Source organism: Oncorhynchus clarkii, chromosome 13 (assembly GCF_045791955.1).
Source record: "Oncorhynchus clarkii lewisi isolate Uvic-CL-2024 chromosome 13, UVic_Ocla_1.0, whole genome shotgun sequence".
Classification (NCBI taxonomy): Eukaryota; Metazoa; Chordata; class Actinopteri; order Salmoniformes; family Salmonidae; genus Oncorhynchus; species Oncorhynchus clarkii.
In genome coordinates, this window is record NC_092159.1 from 49,469 (window position 1) to 76,875 (window position 27,407).

The window sequence follows — 27,407 nt, forward strand, 5'->3', positions numbered from 1 at the left end:
ACTAAACCGAAGGTTAGGGTTAAACTAAACCGAATGTTAGGGTTAAACTAAACCGAAGGTTAGGGTTAGGGTTAAACTAAACCGAAGGTTAGGGTTAAACTGAACCGAAGGTTAGGGTTAGGGTTAAACTAAACAGAAGGTTAGGGTTAAGGTTACACTAAACCGAAGGTTAGGGTTAGGGTTAAACTAAACCGAAGGTTAGGGTTAGGGTTAAACTAAACCGAAGGTTAGGGTTAGGGTTCAACTAAACCGAAGGTTAGGGTTAAACTAAACCGAAGGTTAGGGTTAGGGTTAAACTAAATCGAAGGTTAGGGTTAAACTAAATCGAAGTTTAGGGTTAAACTGAACCGAAGGTTAGGGTTAGGGTTAAACTAAACCGAAGGTTAGGGTTAGGGTTAAACTAAACCGAAGGTTTGGGTTAGGGTTAAACTAAACCGAAGTTTAGGGTTAGGGTTAAACTGAACTGAAGGTTAGGGTTAGGGTTAAACTAAACCGAAGGTTAGAGTTAGGGTTAAACTAAACCTAAGGTTAGGGTTAAACTAAACCGAAGGTTAGGGTTAGGGTTAAACTAAACCGAAGGTTAGGGTTAGGGTTAAACTAAACCGAAGGTTAGGGTTAAACTAAACCGAATGTTAGGGTTAAACTAAACCGAAGGTTAGGGTTAGGGTTAAACTAAACCGAAGGTTAGGGTTAAACTGAACCGAAGGTTAGGGTTAGGGTTAAACTAAACAGAAGGTTAGGGTTAAGGTTACACTAAACCGAAGGTTAGGGTTAGGGTTAAACTAAACCGAAGGTTAGGGTTAGGGTTAAACTAAACCGAAGGTTAGGGTTAGGGTTCAACTAAACCGAAGGTTAGGGTTAAACTAAACCGAAGGTTAGGGTTAGGGTTAAACTAAATCGAAGGTTAGGGTTAAACTAAATCGAAGTTTAGGGTTAAACTGAACCGAAGGTTAGGGTTAGGGTTAAACTAAACCGAAGGTTAGGGTTAGGGTTAAACTAAACCGAAGGTTTGGGTTAGGGTTAAACTAAACCGAAGTTTAGGGTTAGGGTTAAACTAAACTGAAGGTTAGGGTTAGGGTTAAACTAAACCGAAGGTTAGGGTTAGGGTTAAACTAAACCGAAGGTTAGGGTTAAACTAAACCTAACTTTAGGGTTAAACTAAACCGAAGGTTAGGGTTAAACTAAATTGAAGGTTAGGGTTAGGGTTAAACTGAACCGAAGGTTAGGGTTAGGGTTAAACTAAACCGAAGGTTAGGGTTAAACTAAACCGAAGGTTAGGGTTAAACTAAACCGAAGGTTAGGGTTAAACTGAACCGAAGGTTAGGGTTAGGGTTAAACTGAACCGAAGGTTAGGGTTAAACTGAACCGAAGGTTAGGGATAGGGTTAAACTAAACCGAAGGTTAGGGTTAGGGTTAAACTTCACCAAAGGTTAGGGTTAAACTGAACCGAAGGTTAGGGTTAGGGTTAAACTTAACCAAAGGTTAGGGTTAAACTGAACCGAAGGTTAGGGTTAGGGTTAAACTTAACCAAAGGTTAGGGTTAGGGTTAAACTAAACCGAAGGTTAGGGTTAGGGTTAAACTAAACCGAAGGTTAGGGTTAGGGTTAAACTAAACCGAAGGTTAGGGTTAAACTAAACCGAAGGTTGGGGTTAGTGTTAAACTAAACCGAAGATTAGGGTTAGGGTTAAACTAAACCGAAAGTCTGTTCTACAAATGTATTTACTCCAGTCTGGATCAGAGGGACTGACTGTCTGTACCTCTGAGCTCCCCTACTCCAGTCTGTATCAGAGGGACTGACTGTCTGTGTGTCTGTACCTCTGAGCTCCACTACTCCAGTCTGTATCAGAGGGACTGGATGTCTGTGTGTCTGTCCCTCTGAGCTCCCTCTGAGCACCCTCTAGGGTCGTCTGCTAGGGGTTGTTGAGGTCACACACACATCACAGGTACAGGACAGGAAGTACTACAGGTCCAACAGGAAGGGGATGTCACCTTAAACAGTCCGAGAACAACCAGCTCCTCTGAGGCGACGAAGCGATCTGATTGGTTCAGGTCAGTGATGATGTCGGCGCTAGGCCCCGCCCTCCTCTTTAGCCACGTTACGATGGAGGCCGAACTCTGGAAAACTGACAGAGGAGAGAGAAAGAGATTGTGTGTGTGTGTGTGTGTGTGTGTGTGTGTGTGTGTGTGTGTGTGTGTGTGTGTGTAATGTGTGTAATGTGTGTGTGTGTGTGTGTGTGTGTGTGTGTGTGTGTGTGTGTGTGTGTGTGTGTGTGTGTGTGTGTGTGTGTGTGTAATGTGTGTGTGTGTGTGTAATGTGTGTAATGTGTGTGTGTGTGTGTGTGTGTGTGTGTGTGTGTGTGTGTGTGTGTGTGTGTGTGTGTGTAATGTGTGTAATGTGTGTGTGTGAGTAATGTGTGTGTGTAACGTGTGTGTGTGTGTGTGTGTGTGTGTGTGTGTGTGTGTGTGTGTGTGTGTGTGTGTGTGTATGTAACGTGTGTGTGTGTGTGTGTAACGTGTGTGTGTGTGTAATGTGTGTGTGTGTAATGTGTGTGTGTGTGTGTGTAATGTGTGTGTAATGTGTGTACCTGGGCAGGGTACAGGGTTGTGTCTGTCTCCTGATAGGTAAAGCCGTAGAGGGGGTGGAGTCGTGGCGTTCAGTTCCTTGGTCAGATTGGTTTCCTTGGAGACGTCGACTACGCCCAGTTTCACCTCCGAGCCAATCAGCTGCTCCGCGGCTCCACGGAACGCCAACGCCAGCCGCTGGGAATCCCCAGAGAGAGGAGCGACTACACACACACACACACACACATTACACACACATTACACACACATTACACACACACACACACACACATAAACACACATTACACACACATTACAGACACATTACACACACACACATTACACACACATTACACACACATTACTGGGAATCCCCAGAGAGAGGAGCGACTACACACACACACACACACATCACACACACACATTACACACACACACACACACATTAAACACACATTACACACACATTACACACACATTACACACACACACACACATTACACACACATTACTGGGAATCCCCAGAGAGAGGAGCGACTACACACACATTACACACACATTACACACACATTACACACACGCTTTCGTTGGTTGGCCCTCGCTTCATACTCGTCGCCTTAACCCACTGGCTACAGGTTATCTACAAGTCTCTGCTAGGTAAAGCCCCGCCTTATCTCAGCTCACTGGTCACCAGAGCAGCACCCACCCATAGCACGCGCTCCAGCAGGTATATCTCACTGGTCACCAGAGCAGTACCCACCCGTAGCACGCGCTCCAGCAGGTATATCTCACTGGTCACCAGAGCAGTACCCACCCGTAGCACGCGCTCCAGCAGGTATATCTCACTGGTCACCAGAGCAGTACCCACCCGTAGCACGCGCTCCAGTAGGTATATCTCACTGGTCACCAGAGCAGTACCCACCCGTAGCACGCGCTCCAGCAGGTATATCTCACTGGTCACCAGAGCAGCACCCACCCGTAGCACGCGCTCCAGCAGGTATATCTCACTGGTCACCCCCAAAACCTATTCCTCCTTTGGCCGTCTTTCCTTCCAGTTCTCTGCTGCCAATGACTGGAACGAAAAATCTCTAAAGCTGGAGACTCACATCTCCCTCACTAACTTTAAGCACCAGCTGTCAGAGCAGCTTACAGATCACTGTACCTGTACACAGCCCATCTGTAAACAGCCCATCTATCTATCTCATCCCCATACAGTATTTATTCATTTATCTTGCTCCTTTGCACCCCAGTATCTCTACTTGCACATTCATCTTCTGCACATCAATCACTCCAGTGTTTTAATTGCTATATTGTAATTATTTCGCCACTATGGCTTACTTCTTGCCTTACCTCCCTTATCCCACCTCATTTGCACACACTGTTTATAGACCTTTTGTTTTCTTTTTTCTACTGTATTGACTGTATGTTTGTTTATTCCATGTGTAACTCTGTTGTTGTTGTTTGTGTCGAACTGCTTTGTTTTATCTTGGCCAGGTCGCAGTTGCAAATGAGAACTTGTTCTCAACTAGCCTACCTGGTTAAATAAAGGTGAAATAACATTTTAAAAAATATATAACTTCTACTATGACCCCATATAACTACTACTACTAAGTCCTCAGATACAATATATATACAAAAGTATCTGGACACCCCTTCAAATGAGTGGATTAGTCTATTTCCGCACACAGCCACGTAATCTCCATAGACACACATTGGCAGTAGAATGGAGCTCAGTGACTTTCAACGTGGCAATGTCATATGATGCCACCTTTCCAACAAGTCAGTCCGTCACATTTGTGCCCTGCTAGAGCTGCCCTCCGGTCAACTGTTAGGGCTGTTCTTGTGAAGTGGAAACATTTGGGAGCAACAACAGCTCAGCCTTGAAGTGGTAGGCCACACAAGCTCACAGAACAGAACCACCCAGTGCTGAAGAGTGTAGAGGGTAAAAAATCATCTTTCCACGGTTCCATCACTCACTACCACGGTTCCATCACTCACTACCACATCACTCACTACCACGGTTACATCACTCACTACCACGGTTACATCACTCACTACCACGGTTACATCACATCACTCACTACCACGGTTACATCACTCACTACCACGGTTACATCACTCACTACCACGGTTACATCACTCACTACCACGGTTACATCACTCACTACCACGGTTACATCACTCACTACCACGGTTACATCACTCACTACCACGGTTACATCACAGTTACATCACTCACTACCACGGTTACATCACAGTTACATCACTCACTACCACAGTTATATCACTCACTACCACGGTTACATCACTCACTACCACGGTTCCATCACTCACTACCACGGTTCCATCACTCACTACCACGGTTCCATCACTCACTACCACGGTTCCATCACTCCAAACTGCCTTTGGAAGCAACGTCAACACAAGAACTGTTTGTCGGGAGCTTCATGAAATGAGTTTCCATGACCGAGCAGCCGCACACAAGCCTGAGATCACCATGCGCAATGCTAAGTGGTGTAAAGCTTGTCGCCTTTGGACTGGAGCGTTCTATGGAGTGATGAATCACGCTTCACCATCTGGCAGTCCGACGGACACATCTTCGTTTGGGGGATGCCAGGAGAACGCTATCTGCCTGGATACAGAGTGCTAACTGTAAAGTTTGGTGGAGGAGGAATAATGGACTGGAGCTGTTTTTCATGGTTCGGGCTAGGCTCCTTCGTTCCAGTGATGTGTAGGGGGTTTAGGGTTAACACCAGCCCTCTGCTGATTGGTTCCAGTACCAGGCTGGATGTGTAGGGGGTTTAGGGTTAACACCAGCCCTCTGCAGATTGGTTCCAGTACCAGGCTGGATGTGTAGGGGGTTTAGGGTTAACACCAGCCCTCTGCAGATTGGTTCCAGTACCAGGCTGGATGTGTAGGGGGTTTAGGGTTAACACCAGCCCTCTGCAGATTGGTTCCAGTACCAGGCTGGATGTGTAGGGGGTTTAGGGTTAACACCAGCCCTCTGCAGATTGGTTCCAGTACCAGGCTGGATGTGTAGGGGGTTTAGGGTTAACACCAGCCCTCTGCAGATTGGTTCCAGTACCAGGCTGGATGTGTAGGGGGTTTAAGGTTAACACCAGCCCTCTGCAGATTGGTTCCACTACCAGGCTGGATGTGTAGGGGGTTTCGGGTTAGAGGGTTAGTATTAGCTACAGTACTCAGGGTTAGTATTAGCTACAGTACTCAGGGTTAGTATTAGCTACAGTACTCAGGGTTAGTATTAGCTACAGTACTCAGGGTTAGTATTAGCTACAGTACTCAGGGTAAGTATTAGCTACAGTACTCAGGGTTAGTATTAGCTACAGTACTCAGGGTTAGTATTAGCTACAGTACCCAGGGTTAGTATTAGCTACAGTACTCAGGGTTAGTATTAGCTACAGTACTCAGGGTTAGTATTAGCTACAATACTCAGGGTTAGTATTAGCTACAGTACTCAGGGTTAGTATTAGCTACAGTACTCAGGGTTAGTATTAGCTACAGTACTCAGGGTTAGTATTAGCTACAGTACTCAGGGTTAGTATTAGCTACAGCACTCAGGGTTAGTATTAGCTACAGTACTCAGGGTTAGTATTAGCTACACTACTCAGGGTTAGTATTAGCTACAGTACTCAGGGTTAGTATTAGCTACAGTACTCAGGGTTAGTACTAGCTACAGTACTCAGGGCTAGTATTAGCTACAGTACTCAGGGTTAGTACTAGCTACAGTACTCGGGGTTAGTACTAGCTATAGTACTCAGGGTTAGTATTAGCTACAGTACTCAGGGTTAGTATTAGCTACAGTACTCAGGGTTAGTACTAGCTACAGTACTCAGGGCTAGTATTAGCTACAGTACTCAGGGTTAGTACTAGCTACAGTACTCGGGGTTAGTACTAGCTATAGTACTCAGGGTTAGTACTAGCAACAGTACTCAGGGTTAGTACTAGCTACAGTACTCAGGGCTAAAGGTTAGAGGGTTAGTACTAGCTACAGTACTCAGGGTTAGTATTAGCTACAGTACTCAGGGTTAGTATTATCTATAGTACTCAGGGTTAGTATTATCTATAGTACTCAGGGTTAGTATTATCTATAGTTCTCAGGGTTAGTATTATCTATAGTACTCAGGGTTGGTATTATCTATAGTACTCAGGGTTAGTATTATCTATAGTACTCAGGGTTAGTATTATCTATAGTACTCAGGGTTAGTATTATCAATAGTACTCAGGGTTAGTACTAGCTACAGTACTCGGGGTTAAAGGTTAGAGAGTGAGAGGGTAGTAGCTACAGTACTCAGGGTTAGTATTAGCTACAGTACTCCGGGTTAGTATTAGCTGTAGTACTCAGGGTTAGTACTATCTACAGTACTCAGGGTTAAAGGTTAGAGGGTTAGTATTAGCTATAGTACTCAGGGTTAAAGGTTAGGGGGTTAGTACTAGCTATATTACTCAGGGTTCAAGTTTAGGCGGTTAGTATTAGCTACAGTACTCAGGGTTAAAGGTTAGGGGGATAGTATTAGCTATAGTACTCAGGGTTCAAGTTTAGGGGGTCATTATTAGCTATAGTACTCAGGGTTAGTACTATCTACAGTACTCAGGGTTAAAGGTTAGAGGGTTAGTATTAGCTATAGTACTCAGGGTTAAAGGTTAGGGGGTTAGTATTAGCTACAGTACTTAGGGTTAAAGGTTAGAGGGTTAGTATTAGCTATAGTACTCAGGATTAGTATTAGCTACAGTACTCAGGGTTAAAGGTTAGGGGGTTAGTATTAGCTACAGTACTCAGGGTTAGTATTAGCTACAGTACTCAGGGTTAGTATTAGCTACAGTACTCAGGGTTATTATTAGCTACAGTACTCAGGGTTAAAGGTTAGAGGGTTAGAGGGTAGTAGCTACAGTACTCAGGGTTAGTATTAGCTACAGTACACAGGGTTAAGGGTTAGAGGGTTAGAGTTACTTACAAAAGTGCACCAGCAGCTGTTTGTTTTGTTTGAGAGCTCGGTTAAAGTTGTCCTTCTTCAACAGCAGAACCCCGTTCTCCTCCGGGAGAGAGGTAGAGCTGTCACCGGCCACAGAGACACTCAGACAGCAGAGAGTCACACACAGCAGCAGTAGTGTCCTCATCATAGTGATTCACAGTGGAACTGACTCTCACACAGAGGAGGTCTGGGGACTGACTCTCACACAGAGGAGGTCTGGGTCTGGGGACTGTGTGTGTCTGTGTGTAGTGTGTGTGTGTGTGTGTGCTGCTGAGGGGAACGTAAGGTAGGGCTGATAAGAAACGTGTACTTTGATTCCGCTGATAACGGCCCCTCTCCACTTGTGTGTGTGTGAGATGGGTGTGTGTCTGTGTGTGTGTGAGAGAGATGGGCGTGGTGTGTGTGTGTGTTTCTGCTGAGCCGTTAGTTTAAGAATTCTTTATCATAGTTGGCACAGATACACTACAGGTGTCGACAGCCAACTAACACACTCCTTCCTATAAGCTGTAAATCACTATCAGTATATCAAACACACCGCACTCTGCACTCACACACGGCTGATATCTGAGTATTACCAATCAGTGTTTATGAGCCAGAGAGGCTGATGGGAATGCAAGGTGACCGCAGACACACCGCTGCAGTGGAACTCTGGGTAGTCAGACAAAGGTGGACGGAGTCCGGCTGACCGGGTTTGAACAACACGTCCTTCTGACTGTGTTAGCCTGCTGAACTAAAGGCATCACCAGACTGTGTTAGCCTGCTGAACTAAAGACCTCACCAGACTGTGTTAGCCTGCTGAACTAAAGACATCACCAGACTGTGTTAGCCTGCTGAACTAAAGACATCACCAGACTGTGTTAGCCTGCTGAACTAAAGGCCTCACCAGACTGTGTTAGCCTGCTGAACTAAAGACATCACCAGACAGTGTTAGCCTGCTGAACTAAAGACATCACCAGACTGTGTTAGCCTGCTGAACTAAAGACATCACCAGACTGTGTTAGCCTGCTGAACTAAAGACATCACCAGACTGTGTTAGCCTGCTGAACTAAAGACATCACCAGACTGTGTTAGCCTGTTGGTGCTGGTTACTAGTCCAACACTCTAACCACTAGGCTACCTGCTGGTTACTAGTCCAACACTCTAACCACTAGTCTACCTGCTCTAACCACTAGGCTACCTGCTGGTTACTAGTCCAACACTCTAACCACTAGGCTGCCTGCTGGTTACTAGTCCAATGCTCTGCATTGGGGCAGGTAGCGTTCTCCACCAAACTTTACAAATGCACTATGCATTGGGGCAGGTAGCGTTCTCCACCAAACTTTACAAATGCACTATGCATTGGGGCAGGTAGCGTTCTCCACCAAACTTTACAAATGCTCTGCATTGGGGCAGGTAGCGTTCTCCACCAAACTTTACAAATGCTCTGCATTGGGGCAGGTAGCGTTCTCCACCAAACTTTACAAATGCACTGGGGCGGGTAGCGTTCTCCACCAAACTTTACAAATGCACTGGGGCGGGTAGCGTTCTCCACCAAACTTTACAAATGCACTGGGGCGGGTAGCGTTCTCCACCAAACTTTACAAATGTACTATGCATTGGGGCGGGTAGCGTTCTCCTGGCTTCCAAACCCAGTTTCTTCCATCGGACTGCCAAATGGTGAAGCGTGATTCATCACTCCAGAGAACGCGTTTCCACTGCTCCAGAGTCCAATGGGGGTGAGCTTCACACCACTCCAGCCGACGGTTGGCTTCGCGCATGGTGATCTTAAGCTTGCGTGCGGCTGCTCGGCCGTGGAAACCCATTTCTCCCGACGAGGAGTTATTGTGCTGACGTTGTTTCCAGAGGCAGTTTGGAAACTCGGTAGTGGGTGTTGTCAACCGAGGACAGACAATTTCTACGAGTTACACTCTCCAACGCACGGAGGTTCCCTTTCTGTGAACTTGTGTGGACTACCACTTTGCTGCTGAGCCGTTGTTGCTCCGAGACATTTGCGGATCATACAGGGATATATTGAAAGGAGAATCAAAGGCCCCAGGAACCAGACCATACAGGGATATATTGAAAGGAGCATCGAAGGCTCCAGGAACCAGACCATACAGGGATATATTGAAAGGAGCATCGAAGGCCCCAGGAACCAGACCATTCAGGGATATATTGAAAGGAGTATCGAAGGCCCCAGACCATACAGGGATATATTGAAAGGAGAATCGAAGGCCCCAGGAACCAGACCATACAGGGATATATTGAAAAGAGCATCGAAGGCTCCAGGAACCAGTACTAGCTATAGTAGTACTAGCTATAGTACTCAGGGTTCAAGTTTAGGTGGTTAGTATTAGCTACAGTACTCAGGGTTAAAGGTTAGGGGGATAGTATTAGCTATAGTACTCAGGGTTCAAGTTTAGGGGGTCATTATTAGCTATAGTACTCAGGGTTAGTACTATCTACAGTACTCAGGGTTAAAGGTTAGAGGGTTAGTATTAGCTATAGTACTCAGGGTTAAAGGTTAGGGGGTTAGTACTAGCTATAGTACTCAGGGTTCAAGTTTAGGTGGTTAGTATTAGCTACAGTACTCAGGGTTAAAGGTTAGGGGGATAGTATTAGCTATAGTACTCAGGGTTCAAGTTTAGGGGGTCATTATTAGCTATAGTACTCAGGGTTAGTACTATCTACAGTACTCAGGGTTAGTATTAGCTGTAGTACTCAGGGTTCAAGTTTAGGGGGTTATTATTAGCTATAGTACTCAGGGATCAAGTTTAGGGGGTTATTATTAGCTATAGTACTCAGGGTTAGTACTAGCTACAGTACTCAGGGTTAAAGGTTAGAGGGTTAGTATTAGCTATAGTACTCAGGGTTAAAGGTTAGGGGGTTAGTATTAGCTACAGCACTCAGGGTTAAAGGTTAGAGGGTTAGTATTAGCTATAGTACTCAGGGTTAAAGGTTAGAGGGTTAGTATTAGCTATAGTACTCAGGATTAGTATTAGCTACAGTACTCAGGGTTATTATTAGCTACAGTACTCAGGGTTAAAGGTTAGAGGGTTAGAGGGTAGTAGCTACAGTACTCAGGGTTATTATTAGCTACAGTACTCAGGGTTAAAGGTTAGAGGGTTAGAGGGTTAGTATTAGCTACAGTACTCAGGGTTAGTATTAGCTACAGTACTCAGGGTTAAAGGTTAGAGGGTTAGTATTAGCTACAGTACTCAGGGTTAGTATTAGCTACAGTACTCAGGGTTAGTATTAGCTACAGTACTCAGGGTTAAAGGTTAAAGGTTAGAGGGTAGTAGCTACAGTACTCAGGGTTAGTATTAGCTACAGTACTCAGGGTTAAAGGTTAAAGGTTAGAGGGTTAGAGGGTATTAGCTACAGTACTCAGGGTTAAAGGTTAAAGGTTAGAGGGTTAGTATTAGCTACAGTACTCAGGGTTAGTATTAGCTACAGTACTCAGGGTTAAAGGTTACAGGTTAGAGGGTAGTAGCTACAGTACTCAGGGTTTAAGGTTAAAGGTTAGAGGGTTAGAGGGTTATTATTAGCTACAGTACTCAGGGTTAGTATTAGCTACAGTACTCAGGGTTAAAGGTTAGGGGGTTAGTATTAGCTACAGTACTCAGGGTTAGTATTAGCTACAGTACTCAGGGTTAAAGGTTAAAGGTTAGAGGGTAGTAGCTACAGTACTCAGGGTTAAAGGTTAAAGGTTAGAGGGTTAGAGGGTAGTAGCTACAGTACTCAGGGTTAAAGGTTAAAGGTTAGAGGGTAGTAGCTACAGTACTCAGGGTTAAAGGTTAAAGGTTAGAGGGTTAGAGGGTAGTAGCTACAGTACTCAGGGTTAGTATTAGCTACAGTACACAGGGTTAAAGGTTAAAGGTTAGAGGGTTAGTATTAGCTACAGTACTCAGGGTTAGTATTAGCTACAGTACTCAGGGTTATTATTAGCTACAGTACTCAGGGTTAAAGGTTAAAAGGTTAAAGGTTAGAGGGTAGTAGCTACAGTACTCAGGGTTATTATTAGCTACAGTACTCAGGGTTAAAGGTTAAAGGTTAGAGGGTAGTAGCTACAGTACTCAGGGTTAGTATTAGCTACAGTACTCAGGGTTAAAGGTTAAAGGTTAGAGGGTTAGAGTTACTTACAAAAGTGCACCAGCAGCTGTTTGTTTTGTTTGAGAGCTCGGTTAAAGTTGTCCTTCTTCAACAGCAGAACCCCGTTCTCCTCCGGGAGAGAGGTAGAGCTGTCACCGGCCACAGAGACACTCAGACAGCAGAGAGTCACACACAGCAGCAGTAGTGTCCTCATCATAGTGATTCACAGTGGAACTGACTCTCACACAGAGGAGGTCTGGGGACTGACTCTCACACAGAGGAGGTCTGGGTCTGGGGACTGTTTGTGTCTGTGTGTAGTGTGTGTGTGTGTGCGTGTGCTGAGGGGAAGTAAGGTAGGGCTGATAAGAAACGTGTACTTTGATTCCGCTGATAACAGCCCCTCTCCGCTTGTGTGTGTGTGTGTGAGATGGGTGTGTGTCTGTGTGTGTGTGTGAGAGATGGGTGTGGTGTGTGTGTGTGTATGTTTCTGCTGAGCAGTTAGTTTAAGAATTCTTTATCATAGTTGGCACAGATACACTACAGTGTTCGACAGCCAACTAACACACTCCTATCAGCTGTAACTCACTATCAGTATATCAAACACACCGCACTCTGCACTCACACACGGCTGATATCTGTGTATTACCAATCAGTGTTTATGAGCCAGAGAGGCTGATGGGAATGCAAGGTGACCGCAGACACACCGCTGCAGTGGAACTCTGGGTAGTCAGACAAAGGTGGACGGAGTCCGGCTGACCGGGTTTGAACAACACGTCCTTCTGACTGTGTTAGCCTGCTGAACTAAAGGCATCACCAGACTGTGTTAGCCTGCTGAACTAAAGGCATCACCAGACTGTGTTAGCCTGCTGAACTAAAGGCCTCACCAGACTGTGTTAGCCTGCTGAACTAAAGACATCACCAGACTGTGTTAGCCTGCTGAACTAAAGGCATCACCAGACTGTGTTAGCCTGTTGAAGACATCCCCAGACTGTGTTAGCCTGCTGAACTAAAGACATCACCAAACTGTGTTAGCCTGCTGAACGAAAGACATCACCAGACTGTGTTAGCCTGCTGAACTAAAGACATCACCAGACTGTGTTAGCCTGCTGAACTAAAGGCATCACCAGGCTGTGTTAGCCTGCTGAACTAAAGACATCACCAGACTGTGTTAGCCTGTTGAAGACATCACCAGACTGTGTTAGCCTGCTGAACTAAAGGCATCACCAGATTGTGTTAGCCTACTGAACTAAAGACATCACCAGACTGTGTTAGCCTGCTGAACTAAAGACATCACCAGACTGTGTTAGCCTGCTGAACTAAAGGCATCACCAGACTGTGTTAGCCTGCTGAACTAAAGACATCACCAGACTGTGTTAGCCTGCTGAACTAAAGGCATCACCAGACTGTGTTAGCCTGTTGAAGACATCACCAGACTGTGTTAGCCTGTTGAAGACATCACCAGACTGTGTTAGCCTGCTGAACTAAAGACATCACCAGACTGTGTTAGCCTGCTAAACTAAAGGCATCACCAGACTGTGTTAGCCTGTTGAAGACATCCCCAGACTATGTTAGCCTGCTGAACTAAAGGCATCACCAGACTGTGTTAGCCTGCTGAACTAAAGACATCACCAGACTGTGTTAGCCTGCTGAACTAAAGGCCTCACCAGACTGTGTTAGCCTGCTGAACTAAAGACATCACCAGACTGTGTTAGCCTGCTGAACTAAAGGCATCACCAGACTGTGTTAGCCTGCTGAACTAAAGGCCTCACCAGACTGTGTTAGCCTGCTGAACTAAAGACATCACCAGACTGTGTTAGCCTGCTGAACTAAAGGCATCACCAGACTGTGTTAGCCTGCTGAACTAAAGGCATCACCAGACTGTGTTACCTGCTGGTTACTAGTCCAACACTCTAACCACTAGGCTACCTGCTGGTTACTAGTCCAACACTCTAACCACTAGGCTACCTGCTGGTTACTAGTCCAACACTCTAACCACTAGGCTACCTGCTGGTTACTAGTCCAACACTCTAACCACTAGGCTACCTGCTGGTTACTAGTCCAACGCTCTAACCACTAGGCTACCTGCTGGTTACTAGTCCAACGCTCTAACCACTAGGCTACCTGCTGGTTACTAGTCCAACACTCTAACCACTAGGCTACCTGCTGGTTACTAGTCCAACGCTCTAACCACTAGGCTACCTGCTGGTTACTAGTCCAACACTCTAACCACTAGTCTACCTGCTGGTTACTAGTCCAACACTCTAACCACTAGGCTGCCTGCTGGTTACTAGTCCAACACTCTAACCACTAGGCTGCCTGCTGGTTACTAGTCCAACACTCTAACCACTAGGCTACCTGCTGGTTACTAGTCCAACGCTCTAACCACTAGGCTACCTGCTGGTTACTAGTCCAACACTCTAACCACTAGTCTACCTGCTGGTTACTAGTCCAACACTCTAACCACTAGGCTGCCTGCTGGTTACTAGTCCAACACTCTAACCACTAGGCTACCTGCTGGTTACTAGTCCAACACTCTAACCACTAGGCTGCCTGCTGGTTACTAGCGTTCTCCACCAAACTTTACAAATGTACTATGTATTGGGGCGGGTAGCGTTCTCCACCAAACTTTACAAATGTACTATGCATTGGGGCGGGTAGCGTTCTCCACCAAACTTTACAAATGTACTATGTATTGGGGCGGGTAGCGTTCTCCACCAAACTTTACAAATGCAAATGCACTGGGGCAGGTAGCGTTCTCCTGGCTTCCAAACCCAGTTTCTTCCATCGGACTGCCAAATGGTGAAGCGTGATTCATCACTCCAGAGAACGCGTTTCCACTGCTCCAGAGTCCAATGGGGGTGAGCTTCACACCACTCCAGCCGACGGTTGGCTTCGCGCATGGTGATCTTAGGCTTGCGTGCGGCTGCTCGGCCGTGGAAACCCATTTCTCCCGACGAGGAGTTATTGTGCTGACGTTGTTTCCAGAGGCAGTTTGGAAACTCGGTAGTGGGTGTTGTCAACCGAGGACAGACAATTTCTACGAGTTACACTCTCCAACGCACGGAGGTTCCCGTTCTGTGAACTTGTGTGGACTACCACTTTGCTGCTGAGCCGTTGTTGCTCCGAGACATTTGCGGATCATACAGGGATATATTGAAAGGAGAATCGAAGGCCCCAGGAACCAGACCATACAGGGACATATTGAAAGGAGCATCGAAGGCTCCAGGAACCAGACCATACAGGGATATATTGAAAGGAGCATCGAAGGCCCCAGGAACCAGACCATTCAGGGATATATTGAAAGGAGTATCGAAGGCCCCAGACCATACAGGGATATATTGAAAGGAGAATCGAAGGCCCCAGGAACCAGACCATACAGGGATATATTGAAAGGAGTATCGAAGGCCCCAGGAACCAGACCATACAGGGATATATTGAAAAGAGCATTGAAGGCTCCAGGAACCAGACCATACAGGGATATATTGAAAGGAGAATCGAAGGCCCCAGGAACCAGACCATACAGGGATATATTGAAAGGAGTATCGAAGGCCCCAGGAACCAGACCATTCAGGGATATATTGAAAGGAGTATCGAAGGCCCCAGACCATACAGGGATATATTGAAAGGAGAATCGGAAATACATAAATACATCACTCACTGCTTCAAGCCACACATACCTTAAAGTACCTTCTAGAATAGTTCAAATCAAATTTTATTTGTCACATACACATAGATAGGGGAAACGCGCCGTTCAAATGGCTACGCAACGCAGTGAACTGAACGCAACCCCTGATCCCTCATTCTACGCTGGTTGCCGGGGGTTGTGAAATTAAACATTCACCCTAGTTACAGCACAGAGGTGTCTATGGTTACATTATAGACCAACCCTACCGCAACATTCAACCAAAGCAACATGTTTACAGTAACACCCTGTTCAGTTGGACTCTCACCATTCTAGGGTTACAGTAACTTTGTTCAGTTGGATTCTCTTCACCATTCTAGGTTTACAGTAACACCCTGTTCAGTTGGATTCTCTTCACCATTCTAGGTTTACAGTAACACACCCTGTTCAGTTGGATTCTCTTCACCATTCTAGGTTTACAGTAACATACCCTGTTCAGTTGGACTCTCTTCACCATTCTAGGTTTACAGTAACACCCTGTTCAGTTGGATTCCCTTCACCATTCTAGGTTTACAGTAACACACCCTGTTCAGTTGGACTCTTCCTACCCATAATGCTTTGAGTTTAGTCTGCTTTCAAGTGAATGACGACAACCAGTGAAACACAACCTCTTTCAAGACTTTATTAAATGTGGAAGAATATTGAACTTTTAAAAACATGTTTAATGAACCCTTCAGAAAGTTTTGTACAAGAGGAAAGGCTTCATGTTGAAAACGACACGTAAAAACAGGTAAAAAAGGCAGAGAAGCACGAACATGATACAGTCTGTCAGCACGGTCCGTTACACACCTCACCTGGCGAACTACAGACCAGACAGGGTAGGGGGAGACTGACCACACCTCACCTGGCGAACTACAGACCAGACAGGGTGGTGGAATACAGACAGGGTGTTAATTCAGACAAACACAGACCAGAGAGACAGACAGGGTAGTGGGACTGACCACTAGGTGTGACTATAATAAAGACGTTGTTTCAACATTAGAGACCGTTGGAAGATCCAGCAGTCTGACTGGCTTATTGTGACAACCCTGAGCACCCCTCAGGCACACTGATTGGCCAGCAGACAGCAGAAAGTGGATTATAGTCAGGGGGGGGGGGGGGTAAACACCTTGCCCTCCACCCTGGGCTGTGATTGGCTGCGGGGCCAGAGGGAGGAGGTGGTTGGTCAGTGAGGCGTGGAGGACTTGCAGGACAGTAGTTTGGCCACCATTAGTCGGGCGTATCGCATCCTGCTGGCCAGCTCCTTACAGCAGCCAAACTCCTCGATCAGAGACATCTTATAGGTCCGGAAGTCTCTCTTCTCGTCGATGAAGGACACAGCACCCATCAGAGGACACAGGATCAACTTGGTGTGGTCCTACAGAAGAGAGATCTCTATATTATCTATCACAATAACTTGGTGAGACCGAGAGAGAAGGAGACCGAGAGAGAAGGAGGAGGAGAGTACCTGGAAGAAGTTGATCTGCACGGTGCCGTTGGTGAGGTGGAGGACGATGGCCGACTTGGTTCTGAACCAGTGGCTGAGGTACGGCAGACGGGCCAGCTCGTCTCCGTCACGAGGCGTGATGTTGGCGCCCGCCTTCAGAAGGTGCTCCGACATGTAGTTACGGAAGTACTTCAACAACGTGATCTGGGGAGGGCAGAGGTCACAGGTCAGCTAGGCTCTAACCCTTTAACAGACATCTAGTTATAGAAGTACTACAACATGATCTGGGGAGGGCAGAGGTCACAGGTCAGCTAGGCTCTAACCCTTTAACAGACATCTAGTTATAGAAGTACTACAACATGATCTGGGGAGGGCAGAGGTCACAGGTCAGCTAGGCTCTAACCCTTTAACAGACATCTAGTTATAGAAGTACTACAACATGATCTCGGGAGGGGCTTTAATCCCAATGCTATCCGAAAGTTAGCCTGATGCTAGCCACAGCCATAGAGAAGCACTAGCAGCGACGCTAACCTTCTTGGATAGCGTAGCGGGGTAGGAGCGGACACTGAGGTAGCTCTCGGCAGCCATCTTGTCGATGTACTGAAGACTGTCTCCGTCAGCGTACATGATCATCCTGGTACAGTCGTTAAACAACACCCCCACGCTGTTGTCACACAGCTGATAGCCTGCAACAGAGGTCAGCGGTTACACACACTCCATTCAGAGAGCATCACATGGTGACACAGGGTTGACATGGTGACACAGGGTTGACATGGTGACAGAGAGCATCACATGGACACAGGGTTGACAGAGAGCATCACATGGACACAGGGTTGCCACGGTGACAGAGAGTTGTTACCCAGTCCGTATTTGTCGCTGTAGTCGACCCACTTGCTGATCCAGAAGATGGGGACACAGGCTGGGTCCTCTGCCTCCTCTGGAAACACAGGGGTTAGAGGTCAGGGGAACCCTGTTGACAGCACATCATTCCTAACAGAGGTCGATATGTTGGGCTGTGTCGTACCCGAGGGAATGAGTCCTCTCAGAGCGCTTGGCAGTGTGTGTGTGTGTCTCGTACCCATGCGTATGAGTCCTCTCTCCGAGGGCTTGGCAGTGTGTGTGTGTCTCATACCCATGCGTATGAGTCCTCTCTCCGAGGGCTTGGCAGTGTGTGTGTGTGTCTCGTACCCATGCGTATGAGTCCTCTCTCCGAGGGCTTGGCAGTGTGTGTGTCTCGTACCCATGCGTATGAGTCCTCTCTCCGAGGGCTTGGCAGTGTGTGTGTCTCGTACCCATGCGTATGAGTCCTCTCTCCGAGGGCTTGGCAGTGTGTGTGTCTCGTACCCATGCGTATGAGTCCTCTCTCCGAGGGCTTGGCAGCGTTGCAGGTGTCGAGTTGCTGCAGCAGGTCACTCAGGTGGCAGTCTGTGGCCTCGGGAATCTCTCTGAGCAGTGGCTCATCTTTCTGTTCCACCTTCTCTGTCCCTGCTGAAGAGACACAGACACTAAACCCCAGGCTGAAGGAAGGGAGGAAAGGAAGGGAGGAAAGGAAGGGAGGAAAGGAAGGGAGGAAAGGAAGGGAGGAAAGGAGAGAGACCCCCTACGTAGTGTGAATCTAACCCTTGTTGTTGAGAGCTGTGAGCGGGCGTCTCTGGCTGGGCTCCAGAGAGGAGGGAGCGATGGAGAAGCGCGGGGGCACGGTGAGGCAGGTGGTGGGGAGACGCAGGGGGATGTACCCCTCGGTGAAGAACTCATCGGTCTGCAGCTGGGAGACGGTGGGCCGCTGGGACGGGTCGGCATGCAGCATCCGCTTGATCAGAGACGCCGCCACAGGGTTGATTTGCTACAGAACAAAAACGCGGGAGAGAAGAAGAAGAAACTGCCATAAAAACAGATGACCTTTGATAGAGTAGAAGGAATGGGTGGTGTTAGCTCACCCAGGGGGTAGTGTAGTAGGAATGGGTGGTGTTAGCTCACCCAGGGGGTAGTGTAGTAGTAATGGGTGGTGTTAGCTCACCCAGGGGGTAGTGTAGAAGTAATGGGTGGTGTTAGCTCACCCAGGGGGTAGTGTAGAAGGAATGGGTGGTGTTAGCTCACCCAGGGGGTAGTGTAGTAGGAATGGGTGGTGTTAGCTCACCCAGGGGGTAGTGTAGAAGGAATGGGTGGTGTTAGTAATGGGTGATGTTAGCTCACCCAGGGGGTAGTGTAGTAGGAATGGGTGGTGTTAGCTCACCCAGGGGGTAGTGTAGTAGGAATGGGTGGTGTTAGCTCACCCAGGGGGTAGTGTAGTAGGAATGGGTGGTGTTAGCTCACCCAGGGAGTAGTGTAGAAGGAATGGGTGGTGTTAGTAATGGGTGGTGTTAGCTCACCCAGGGGGTAGTGTAGTAGGAATGGGTGGTGTTAGCTCACCCAGGGGGTAGTGTAGTAGGAATGGGTGGTGTTAGCTCACCCAGGGGGTAGTGTAGTAGTAATGGGTGGTGTTAGCTCACCCAGGGGGTAGTGTAGTAGTAATGGGTGGTGTTAGCTCACCCAGGGGGTAGTGTAGTAGTAATGGGTGGTGTTAGCTCACCCAGGGGGTAGTGTAGAAGGAATGGGTGGTGTTAGCTCACCCAGGGGGTAGTGTAGAAGGAATGGGTGGTGTTAGCTCACCCAGGGGGTAGTGTAGTAGGAATGGGTGGTGTTAGCTCACCCAGGGGGTAGTGTAGAAGGAATGGGTGGTGTTAGTAATGGGTGGTGTTAGCTCACCCAGGGGGTAGTGTAGTAGGAATGGGTGGTGTTAGCTCACCCAGGGGGTAGTGTAGTAGGAATGGGTGGTGTTAGCTCACCCAGGGGGTAGTGTAGTAGGAATGGGTGGTGTTAGCTCACACAGGGGGTAGTGTAGAAGGAATGGGTGGTGTTAGTAATGGGTGGTGTTAGCTCACCCAGGGGGTAGTGTAGTAGGAATGGGTGGTGTTAGCTCACCCAGGGGGTAGTGTAGTAGGAATGGGTGGTGTTAGCTCACCCAGGGGGTAGTGTAGAAGGAATGGGTGGTGTTAGCTCACCCAGGGGGTAGTGTAGAAGGAATGGGTGGTGTTAGCTCACCCAGGGGGTAGTGTAGAAGGAATGGGTGGTGTTAGCTCACCCAGGGGGTAGTGGGTGGTGTTAGTAATGGGTGGTGTTAGCTCACCCAGGGGATAGTGTAGTAGTAATGGGTGGTGTAACCCAGGGGATGGTATGGGTGGTGTTAACTCACCCAGGGGATAGTGTAGTAGTAATGGGTGGTGTTAACTCACCCAGGGGATAGTGTAGTAGTAATGGGTGGTGTTAACTCACCCAGGGGATGGTATGGGTGGTGTTAACTCACCCAGGGGATGGTGTAGTAGTAATGGGTGGTGTTAACTCACCCAGGGGATGGTATGGGTGGTGTTAACTCACCCAGGGGATAGTGTAGTAGTAATGGGTGGTGTAACCCAGGGGATGGTATGGGTGGTGTTAACTCACCCAGGGGATGGTATGGGTGGTGTTAACTCACCCAGGGGATGGTATGGGTGGTGTTAACTCACCCAGGGGATAGTGTAGTAGTAATGGGTGGTGTTAACTCACCCAGGGGATGGTATGGGTGGTGTTAACTCACCCAGGGGATGGTGTAGTTGTTCTTTTTGATGCGGTTGTAGGTCTCCTTCAGACAAGACGTCTCAAATGGAGGTTTACCAACCAGCAGAGTGTACCTGAGAGAGATGGAGCCTGTTACAATACAGACCACTACTGGGGCCCAGGGAGAGTATTAGATATGTGTTGAGGTGGTCCTACTGGGGCCCAGGGAGAGTATTAGATATGTGTTGAGGTGGTCCTACTGGGGGACCCAGATATAGTATTAAATATGTGTTGAGGGGGCCAGTATGAAGCCTGTTGGACCCAGATAGAGTATTAATTATGTGTTGAGGTGTTCCTACTGGGGGACCCAGATAGAGTATTAAATATGTGTTGAGGTGGTCCTACTGTTGGACCCAGATAGAGTATTAATTATGTGTTGAGGTAGTCAGTAGGATGCCTGTTGGACCCAGATAGAGTATTGGGAGATGGTGAATATGTATCGTCTCCCTTTACGGTCCACAAGCCACTATGACAGATTTGTTACCAGCCCCATCTTCGTCTGTTGCCATGCTTGGCATAAAAAAAGGACGGTGTTTTGTAATGACTCTAAAACAAGATGTGTATTAGCAAGTAGTAATGTGGTATGTTGCTCAGTTTAAATTTATTGTGACCAGAACTACTTTGAAAACAGATACTGCGACATTTGTTCTAGTCTGCGTTTCACTTACAGGATACAGCCCAGAGACCAGACGTCGACCTCGAAGCTGTGTCCTTTCTTACAGAGAACCTCCGGGGCGATGTAGTTCGGTGTTCCACACAGCGTCTTCTTACGTTCCCCATCAAATTCTATCGTAGTGGCAAGGCCAAAGTCACCTGGGGAGAAGACAGATAGGTGTTTAGACAAGGTGCTGTACAGAGGTGCGTATAGAGGCTTACAGCCCCGGTTTGTGTGTGTGTGTAGAGGCGCATTGTCAAACTATTCGTTGGTGTACATTCTGAACCAGCCCATCGTGTGTGTAGTGGTGTACATTCTGAACCAGCCCATCGTGTGTGTAGTGGTGTTCATTCTGAACCAGCCCATCGTGTGTGTAGTGGTGTACATTCTGAACCAGCCCATCGTGTGTGTAGTGGTGTACATTCTGAACCAGCCCATCGTGTGTGTAGTGGTGTACATTCTGAACCAGCCCATCGTGTGTGTGTGGTGTACATTCTGAACCAGCCCATCGTGTGTGTAGTGGTGTACATTCTGAACCGGCCCATCGTGTGTGTAGTGGTGTACATTCTGAACCAGCCCATCGTGTGTGTAGTGGTGTACATTCTGAACCAGCCCATTGTGTGTGTAGTGGTGTACATTCTGAACCAGCCCATCGTGGTGTTCATTCTGAACCAGCCCATCGTGTGTGTAGTGGTGTTCATTCTGAACCGGCCCATCGTGTGTGTGTGTGTGTGTGTAGTGGTGTACATTCTGAACCAGCCCATCGTGTGTGTAGTGGTGTACATTCTGAACCGGCCCATCGTGTGTAGTGGTGTTCATTCTGAACCAGCCCATCGTGTGTGTAGTGGTGTACATTCTGAACCGGCCCATCGTGTGTGTGTGTGTAGTGGTGTACATTCTGAACCAGCCCATCGTGTGTGTAGTGGTGTTCATTCTGAACCGGCCCATTGTGTGTGTAGTGGTGTTCATTCTGAACCAGCCCATCGTGTGTGTGTGTGTGTAGTGGTGTTCATTCTGAACCAGCCCATCGTGTGTGTGTGTGTAGTGGTGTTCATTCTGAACCAGCCCATCGTGTGTGTGTGTGTAGTGGTGTACATTCTGAACCAGCCCATCGTGTGTGTAGTGGTGTACATTCTGAACCAGCCCATCGTGTGTGTAGTGGTGTACATTCTGAACCAGCCCATCGTGTGTGTAGTGGTGTTCATTCTGAACCAGCCCATCGTGTGTGTGTGTGTAGTGGTGTTCATTCTGAACCAGCCCATCGTGTGTGTAGTGGTGTACATTCTGAACCAGCCCATCGTGTGTGTAGTGGTGTACATTCTGAACCGGCCCATTGTGTGTGTGTAGTGGTGTACATTCTGAACCAGCCCATCGTGTGTGTGTGTGTGTGTAGTGGTGTACATTCTGAACCAGCCCACCAAGCGTGTGTAGTGGTGTTCATTCTGCAGTAGTCGTACACGGAGTGTGTGTGACCTGCGTACCTATCTTGACATCCATGTCATCGCTGAGGAAGATGTTTCCTAGTTTCAGGTCTCTGTGTATCACTCTGTTGTTGTGGAGGTACTGACAGCCTTTAACCAGCTGCATCATATAATACCGAGCCTCCGGCTCCGTTACAGCCTTACGACGCTTATGCAGCTCCAACAGAGACTGGGGGGGGGAAGGACACAGACAGGGGGGTTAGCAACTATTATAAACTCACTAGGTTAACTTGTCTTCTTAGGGTTTACTTCTGAATGTCTGATTAAGGGGGGGGGGGGAACATGTACTTAGCCTAAGTTGTCATGCCAAGAAAAACAGCTTTCAGTAATTTGCACAAAATCATAACTACTTTTAAAGTCCACGAGTTGTAAATAAGTTTCATTCAAAAGCACAAGTTAAACCTAAAACTACTTATATAATCCCAGCTAGTCACCCTGTGGACAAGTTGTGGTTAACAACAAGTCTTGTTGACTTGACTAGGACGTTTCAAGCTACAGTAAGCTAGTAAAAATACACTGTTAGCAAAGAACAACTTACCGAAGTAAAATGTTTAAAATCAATTAACAAAAATCAACTCACCCGTCGCCTGCAAATTTCCAACACAACAAACACGAAGTCGTCGTCCTCGAAGAAGCCGTGAAATCCCACAATGTGCGGATTGTCGAGACTCTTATGAATGGAGATTTCAGAGCTCATCTTCTCCCTCTGGTGAGGTTTGACTATCATGGATTTGGGGACGACTTTACCGGCGAAAACCTCTTTGGTTTCCATATCTGTGATTTCGTAGCATTTGGCAAAGCCTCCTTTCCCGAGGAATCGTCCCCGGCTGTATTTCTTCAGTGTCCGGGGATCTACGAGAATATCTGGGATGTCTTTGAGAGGTGCCGATTTGGGGTCGACGTTTGTCGACGGATTCACCGCCTTGGCTACCGGCGCACTCATATTTTATATATATTATTAAAAAATAATAAAAAGTGCTCTGAAATGTTACGAAAACAAAAAAAATACAGAAAGAAGAGATACAAGTTGACAATCTAAGAAAAATATATATATAATTTTAAAAAATAAAATAAATCGAATATATATATATATATATCTCACTTTGAGACAGGCTGGCTAGCCAACCATCCACCCTTCCGAGCAAAACCACTTGAATTCAAATCAAAACTAACCAATTCAGGTGCCCCAAATTAGCTCAAATGTAGCGTATGATACCCAATAATCAATCGATTTAACTAAATATACTTGAATAGTGTTGCAAAAACAAAACAAAAGGTAATAAATGAGTTTTTCCCACCGCCGCTGTGTACTTCGCTCTTCGTTTGAACAACAGCGTCAACTAGCTAGCTGTAAGTTTAAATGCTGCTCCGGTCGTTACAGCCGCCTGTGATTGGTCCTGACGATTTGAAATTACATGCTGCAGCCGCTAAGCAACATGGGAAGGTTTCAACTATGAGGCAATTACTGAGCAGGAAGTTCATATGCGCAAGCACCGATTGGTTAAAATCCTGTAGATAACGCCTCTATCTTTCTTAAACTCGAACCAATCACCGACCAAAAAAACAGACGACAACCAAAATGAATTGTGGGAAATGTAGTAGTTTGTATTTTCACAAACGCACCTTGGAGATAATATTATGTCGTGTGAGTTAGAAAAACACCAAGAAGGGAAAATAAAACGTTATTATTACAATCCATCGCCGATAAACAATACGTGTATGTTTTAGGTAAATATAAACAATAGAACTGTTGACAAATGTAAACCCCGTCTGACACTGATGTGCCTGACTTCTCTCACCAAATTCACGACAATTTCTTTAGGAATGTAGTGAAGTAAAGTAAAAATTGTCAATAATATAAATAGTAAAGTACAGACCCCCCCCCAAACCAAAAAACATAAGTAGTACTTCAAAGTAGTACTTTAAAGTATTTTTACTTAAGTAGTTCACACCACTGGTTTTAGGTTAGCGTAAAGGCAGCGTCATGCTTCCCAACAAAAACAGTTTGGACAAGTTCATGCATATATTGGGTGTGTTCGTAAATTCAGTCTGTAGTGCCAGAGGACACTCGGAAGGGTTTGTCTAGGCGTTCGTAAATTCAGAGCACTCTCAGATTGTCCATTCGTAAATTCAGTGCGTTTCGGCTTTCAGGGACGTTCAGAGAGTACACTGGACGCTCTGACCGAGGAGTAGGGCTGATCAGAGCGTTCTGACCCGTAGATTGATGAGGAATTGAAAAATGGTGTGGTTGAGAGGGATGAGGAAACAGGATCTGTCAAGTCTGGCTGCACAACCGATTGGCAAACGTACTGCAACGAATAAATTAGTCGTAAATATTTCAAAACTAAAAGCATTGTATTTGGGACAAATCATTCACTAAACCCTAAACCTCAACTAAATATTGTGATAAATAATTAAACTGCTTGGAGTAACCCTGGACTGTAAACTGTCATGGTCAAAACATATTGATACAACAGTAGCTAAAATGTGGAGAAGTATAACTCTGTCTATATGACTCTATACCGTAACTCTGTCTGTAATTAGGGGGGGGGGGGGGGGGGGGGTATAACCATGTAATTTACACCAGTGCATTTGGGTTAGTCAGTACATTTTAGTACCCCCTAGAGGGGGCTATAGTATTATAGATGACCAGTGAATTTGGGTTAGTCAGTACATTGTATTCCCCCCTAGAGGGGGCTATAGCTATGGCTTTACTGGGGCTCTCTCATACCGTCCCTGGAGGGGGTGCGTCACCTGAGTGGGTTGATTCACTGATGTGGTCATCCTGTCTGGGTTGGTGCCCCCCCTTGGGTTGTGGCGTGGCGGAGATCTTTGTGGGCTATACTCAGCCTTGTCTCAGGATGGTAAGTTGGTGGTTGAAGATATCCCTCTAGTGGTGTGGGGGCTGTGCTTTGGCAAAGTGGGTGGGGTTATATCCTTTCTGTTTGGCCCTGTCCGGGGGTGTCCTCGGATGGGGCCACAGTGTCTCCTGACCCCATCCTGTCTCAGCCTCCAGTATTTATGCTGCAGTAGTTTATGTGTCAGGGGGCTAGGGTCAGTTTGTTATATCTGGAGTACTTCTCCTGTCCTATTCGGTGTCCTGTGTGAATTTAAGAGTGCTCTCTCTAATTCTCTCTTTCTCTCTCTCGGAGGACCTGAGCCCTAGGACCATGCCTCAGGACTACCTGACATGCTGACTCCTTGCTGTCCCTAGTCCACCTGGCTGTGCTGCTGCTCCAGTTTCAACTGTTCTGCCTTATTATTATTCGACCATGCTGGTCATTTATGAACATTTGAACATTTTGGCCATGTTCTGTTATAATCTCCACCCGGCACAGCCAGAAGAGGACTGGCCACCCCACATAGCCTGGTTCCTCTCTAGGTTTCTTCCTAGGTTTTGGCCTTTCTAGGGAGTTTTTCCTAGCCACCGTGCTTCTACACCTGCATTGCTTGCTGTTTGGGGTTTTAGGCTGGGTTTCTGTACAGCACTTTGAGATATCAGCTGATGTACGAAGGGCTATATAAATACATTTGATTTGATTTGATTATAGTATTGTAGATGACCAGTGAATTGGGGTTAGTCAGTACATTGTATTCCCCCCTAGAGGGGGCTATAGTACTGTAGATGACCAGTGAATTGGGGTTAGTCAGTACATTGTAGTTCCCCCTAGAGGGGGCTATAGTATTGTAGATGACCAGTGAATTGGGGTTAGTCAATACATTGTAGTTCCCCCTTGAGGGGGCTCCAGTATTGTAGATGACCAGTGCATTTGGGTCAGTCAGTACATTGTAGTCCCCCCTAGAGGGGGCTCCAGTATTGTACATGACCAGTGCATTTTTTTTATCAGCCTCAGTGAAATCAGCGGCAGTCTGAAATCACAAGCTAGCAAGAGATTTACCCCAAAGAGTTAACAGGAGGGACAGTGAATTATATAGCTGATGTTTTTAAGCAATATTGATTTTCAAGTTTTTGTTTTAAGACAGAGAGTGTGATTATCAAGAACATGTTGAATCGGGTTCATTTGGTCAACTCCGGTTGTGGATACCCCCAGTGAGATAGCTAACGTTACCTAGCTTGATTTCTAGCATGCTAACTGAGAAAGCTATTGAGCTAGCATGTCATTAGCAGTGTTTTGTAGAATAATTATATAGATTTTATGAGTATTTTGTAACTATAAACCAAATTGGAGACAGATGTGTATATGAAATATGTAGTCTAATGTCATGCCTAAGGAATTTTCTGGAAATAGTATTGTTTAAATTAGTCTATTATTCCTGTTGTGATTTTTTTCAAGATTACTTTTTAGATGTTGAATACACTGAATACACACACACTACCTGGGTAGTAGACCTACACATTGAATACACACACACTACCTGGGTAGTAGACCTACACACTGAATACACACACACTACCTGGGTAGTAGACCTACACACTGAATACACACACACTACCTGGGTAGTAGACCTACACACTGAATACACACACACTACCTGGGTAGTAGACCTACACACTGAATACACACACACTACCTGGGTAGTAGACCTACACACTGAATACACACACACTACCTGGGTAGTAGACCTACACACTGAATACACACACACTACCTGGGTAGTAGACCTACACACTGAAGACACACACACACTACCTGGGTAGTAGACCTACACACTGAATACACACACACACACACTACCTGGGTAGTAGACCTACACACTGAATACACACACACTACCTGGGTAGTAGACCTACACACTGAATACACACACACTACCTGGGTAGTAGACCTACACACTGAATACACACACACTACCTGGGTAGTAGACCTACACACTGAATACACACACACTACCTGGGTAGTAGACCTACACACTGAATACACACACACTACCTGGGTAGTAGAC

At 46.6% G+C, this 27,407-nt stretch overlaps 2 protein-coding genes across 3 annotated transcripts in view; both read right to left on the reverse strand.

Annotated features, from left to right (window-relative positions):
* The window catches only part of LOC139424167 (protein disulfide-isomerase-like), a gene marked incomplete at its 3' end in the record, with an annotated part of 56,501 nt that extends 48,802 nt beyond the window's left edge, over window positions 1-7,699 (reverse strand). Inside the window, exons 1-3 of the mRNA XM_071175849.1 lie at window positions 7,537-7,699; window positions 2,587-2,787; window positions 1,991-2,124 (exon numbers count right to left, since the gene is read on the reverse strand). Coding sequence (XP_071031950.1) covers window positions 1,991-2,124; window positions 2,587-2,787; window positions 7,537-7,699 — 498 coding nt within the window. The remainder of the gene's footprint in view (window positions 1-1,990; window positions 2,125-2,586; window positions 2,788-7,536) is intronic.
* An 8,216-nt stretch (window positions 7,700-15,915) lies between these two features.
* Window positions 15,916-23,445, reverse strand: LOC139423701 (serine/threonine-protein kinase PLK1-like). 2 transcript variants are annotated; one of them, XM_071175311.1, is made up of 11 exons: window positions 23,083-23,445; window positions 22,503-22,671; window positions 21,035-21,179; window positions 20,347-20,440; window positions 18,354-18,576; window positions 18,078-18,218; window positions 17,593-17,670; window positions 17,265-17,419; window positions 16,755-16,937; window positions 16,147-16,664; window positions 15,916-16,096 (listed from the first exon to the last, which is right to left on the reverse strand). In XM_071175311.1, exons 1-10 carry the CDS (start codon window positions 23,443-23,445, stop codon window positions 16,473-16,475), a joined length of 1,743 nt encoding a protein of 580 aa, XP_071031412.1. In that variant the 3' UTR covers window positions 15,916-16,096; window positions 16,147-16,472. The 2 variants fall into 2 exon arrangements, with proteins under 2 accessions (XP_071031412.1, XP_071031411.1); XM_071175310.1 differs by having other exon boundaries at window positions 18,078-18,221.
* Between the last annotated feature and the right edge of the window lie 3,962 nt (window positions 23,446-27,407).

Bases quoted from the DNA above. Each gene is read 5' to 3' on its own strand.
- LOC139423701 (XM_071175310.1), bottom strand. From the start codon at position 23,445: ATGAGTGCGCCGGTAGCCAAGGCGGTGAATCCGTCGACAAACGTCGAC. The intron at 22,672-23,082 runs GTGAGTTGATTT...TCCCCCCCCCAG, and splicing joins TGGAAATTTGCAGGCGACGG to TCTCTGTTGGAGCTGCATAA. The intron at 18,222-18,353 runs GTTAGATTCACA...GTGTCTCTTCAG, and splicing joins CACAGCTCTCAACAACAAGG to CAGGGACAGAGAAGGTGGAA.